The sequence below is a fragment of the Corapipo altera genome, unplaced genomic scaffold (genome assembly GCF_003945725.1).
Source record: "Corapipo altera isolate COAL_440 unplaced genomic scaffold, ASM394572v1 24, whole genome shotgun sequence".
In the NCBI taxonomy this organism is placed as follows: Eukaryota; Metazoa; Chordata; class Aves; order Passeriformes; family Pipridae; genus Corapipo; species Corapipo altera.
Window position 1 is genome coordinate 2,603,803 of NW_020884903.1, and position 3,587 is coordinate 2,607,389.

At 35.6% G+C, this 3,587-nt stretch overlaps 1 protein-coding gene across 1 annotated transcript in view; it reads left to right on the forward strand.

The window, feature by feature from the left end:
- The window catches only part of ANKRD12 (ankyrin repeat domain 12), a 59,748-nt gene that overhangs the window by 16,805 nt on the left and 39,356 nt on the right, over window positions 1–3,587 (forward strand). The window contains exon 2 of the mRNA XM_027650820.1: window positions 2,234–2,371. Within this exon, the coding sequence (XP_027506621.1) occupies window positions 2,285–2,371 (87 nt within the window). The 5' untranslated portion in view covers window positions 2,234–2,284. The remainder of the gene's footprint in view (window positions 1–2,233; window positions 2,372–3,587) is intronic.

Sequence of the window (3,587 nt, forward strand, 5' to 3'; positions counted from 1 at the left end):
CCTTTTGTGAAGGAGAACTCTAGTTCCTTTTGTGAAGGAGAACTCTAGTTCCTTTTGTGAAGGAGAACTCTAGTTGCTGCGGTTTAGCCCCTGCTGGTGAGGCAAAGAAGAGCAATGGAGCCAAGCCTAAGCTAGTGCATTTTACTAAACTCATGAAGTTGGGCTTCTTGGTGTCATACACCATGGAATGGCATATGAAATTGTGAAAGGAAGAGGAGCAAAGCAGGAATGGAGGTAGTTTCAGGGAGTCAAGTAGCATTAAAAATGGAAGAAAAGGAAACAGCAGCATATGCAATGAGAAATATTTTGATGAAAATAGTAAGGATAACTTTGTTGATCTTTTTTAAAGTAGTTCTAATTGTGATGATATATACAATGGGAATTCTTAAAAATGAAAACTTAAAGAGATTATTTGAGAAGCTAACTGAGCAAAAGCAGATTTATGACTTGTGTCATTTTCTAAACCTATGGAAGCAGAGATACTTGTTGCTATAGTAATACACTATGTTGGTCTAATCATTGCAGTAGTAGTTTTCTGTGAAGATAGTAACTTGTTGTTTCTTTTAGGATTAAGAAATGTGTTTGTAAACTACAAGAAACTCATTTTAGAGTACTCTCCATTGAACCAATAAGCATTTTTCTTCCTGCAGCAAATAAAAAGAAAGGCAGATAACCATGTGCTTTGATGTACATTAAAATTGAACAATTACTCTCTGTATCAGTAGGGCTGCATAAATCCAATTGACACTACATAAATGAATGGAATAATGTTTCTTTTGTCTTGGGTAAATGTAGAACAGTAGGAATTTCGCAATATTAGATCTTGTATCACAGTGGAGACAAGATTCAGTTTATTGAATGTGAGATAGTTTCTAGTTAAGGTCTTCCTGTTTTTCATAAGCTTGTGGTCAGTTTGAAAAAAAAACCCAACAAAACAAAAAACTGTTAGATGTGTATGAAAGGGAGGAAAAGTGCAGACCTCACTACAGCATTTCCTAATTTTCTGACTTTAGGGTTGAGCATTTTGAACTTTCCTTCCCCTCTGTTTTTTCCTCTCCTGTTCTGGGAGATTAAGAAAGTAAGATGTTACACTGTTGTAAACAATAATATTAATCTTGGCCATATTCTGTAAGGGAATTTCCCATAGTTAAGATCTTGTGGGGGATGGATGGGTGGGTGGGATGTAGAAATTTATTTGAGTATCTGCATTTTGTGTGTCAGGTCCAGTATGGAAAGCATTTTTCTCAGTCATCTGCCAAAGAGAAAATACCAGTTTCTGTTGTTAACTGTGTCAAACCAAAATAGTGTCCCTGGTTCTGTAACAGAGACAAAAGCAACAATAGAAATGTCGCACCTGAAACAATGACTTGTGGAGACATAAAATTACTACAGCACAGTAAGGCTGTGATCACATAAATATTTGCAATGTAATACATCAACTCAAAAAAATCTATAAAATGGCACCAGCTTTAAAGTGACATGAAATGCAGTTTTACTTCTCATATGACCTTTCCTCTCAGGCACTCTTACAAGAAGAGTGGCTCTTCATTCCGTGGAAGAGTGAGTTGAACCTTTTCCATTATGTGACTCTGTAATGATACTTGTTTGGTGCACCCTGGAGATGAAACACTACAGAACTCTTGAAGCCTTATATAGGTATATGTATATAGTGGTGTCTTATGTAATTAATTTGATAGACAGTAGAAATTAAGGCTTCTACTTCCAGGTCTAAGCTTTAAAAAACTTTTCTTTTAACAGATATCTCTTGATCCAACAGAAGGAATCACCAAGATTTGACCTTTTTTTCCATAGCAGTTTAAGTAGACAGTGTTTCAGTTTCCCAGGCTAGAAAGCCTAATTTCTCTTCCCAGTGTTGCTAGAAATGCTCTTGTGAATCTCCCTAGTCTTTAAAATAAGTGAGATATTGAACCTGTGAACCTATTAAAATAGCTGTGTTAAGTCTGTCAAAAAGGTAGGTGAGAGGGGTGAGACGCTTCAGCGTCTGACTTGATGGTTTTCTGATGACATTGTGCCCAGCAAAAACCATGTTAGACCTTTTGGGGTTTTCCCCCAAGGTTTGAGCTGCATGTGAGTGGGATGCTTGAAGTCAGGTGTCATTATTAGACATCTTTTTTGGGGTACTATTCAGCTCTGCTACTGTCTGCAGTAACGTTTGTCCTGAAATGACACTGCAGTGTGTATATTTATGTAATGCTGTTTGTTTGTTTTTCAGACACAGGATGAACCCACTGATACAAGATACTGCTAGCTAAACAGCTATAAAATGCCCAAAATTGGGTCTACAAAAACAGTTCAAGTTGAAAATTCTGACAGCGATAGCACCATGGTGGAAAAAACAACTGCAAGAAAGGTAACAAAATTACATTCATGTCCATTTAATTTCAGTGAAATGAAGAGCATGTGTCAAAATTTTTGTTGCTGTAATGGGAAGAAATAAATATGAATCTGTGTTCTGATATCTTGAGTGCACAAAAAAATTGTACTTTTTACATTACTTTATCTGTAAGGGGCAGCACTTATGCCTTTTATTGTCATTTGCAACAGTTGAAAAAGAAGCTGGATGCTTTGGTTTAATTTGATGTAAGTTAGTGTATAGTCTTCATATCTTAGCTAGTATGAAGTCTTTATACACTCACAAGAACAATTATCCATATTTTATTTAATTTTACAGTGTCTTACTCTCTGTAACAAACAGACAAAATGTTTTTGAAGGCCTGTGACAGAGCACAGGCCAATGAACAAATACAAGTTTCTTATATTCCTTTGTAACAAAAGGACTTGTTCCCTCTGTTAAGGAGGACTTGAAAGCCAAATGCTGCAGAAGGGTTAAGAGTAACTCACATACAGGGGAGTTACTTTAAAAATTGTACAATCCATGTTGGAGAATGAAGGAATATGGGAAGTCCAGTAATGCTGAAGGATGGTTTGTTGTTTATAAATGTGAGGTATCCCATAATTTTCAAACTTCTGAAGCCAAGTTGCAGATAACGCAGTTCTCCGATTTGTCTGCTTAGTAGACTTGTACAATAGACTGTGGGTTTATCTGTGGTACTAATGAGTAACAGAAGCTGGAATAATATTCTGCATTGTGAATGATGAGTTCTGTGTATATTGCCCTAAGGAGAGCAAATCCATTTATCTCCCAACAGTCTTTAAAACTGTATTCTCTAGAAAAGGATTTTACATGTATGCGTGTGGTCATACTTACTCTTTTCTTGAAATCTGTATTCTCTGTCAGACCATTTAATGAATAGATATAAGACAGGAAGAGGCTAAAAAAAATAGGAAAAGATTAGAAGATTCAACATCTACTTGAAACTGTTTGTCTTCCAGAAACATTCAAAGAAAAAACTTTAGACTTTTTAGTCTCTTCCCAGTTTGTTCTATGGGTCCTGGTAAAGTGAGGTGAAGGTAGTTGTTTCTGATAACTGTGATGAACTACTTAGATAAGAAGAGGAAGATAACAGAGTAAAATGAGGAAAGGAAATTGGCTTACTAGTAAAGGGATGAAATATTGTTCTGTTTTTTTTTTTTTTTTTTTTTCTTTTTTTTTTTTTTTTTTTTTT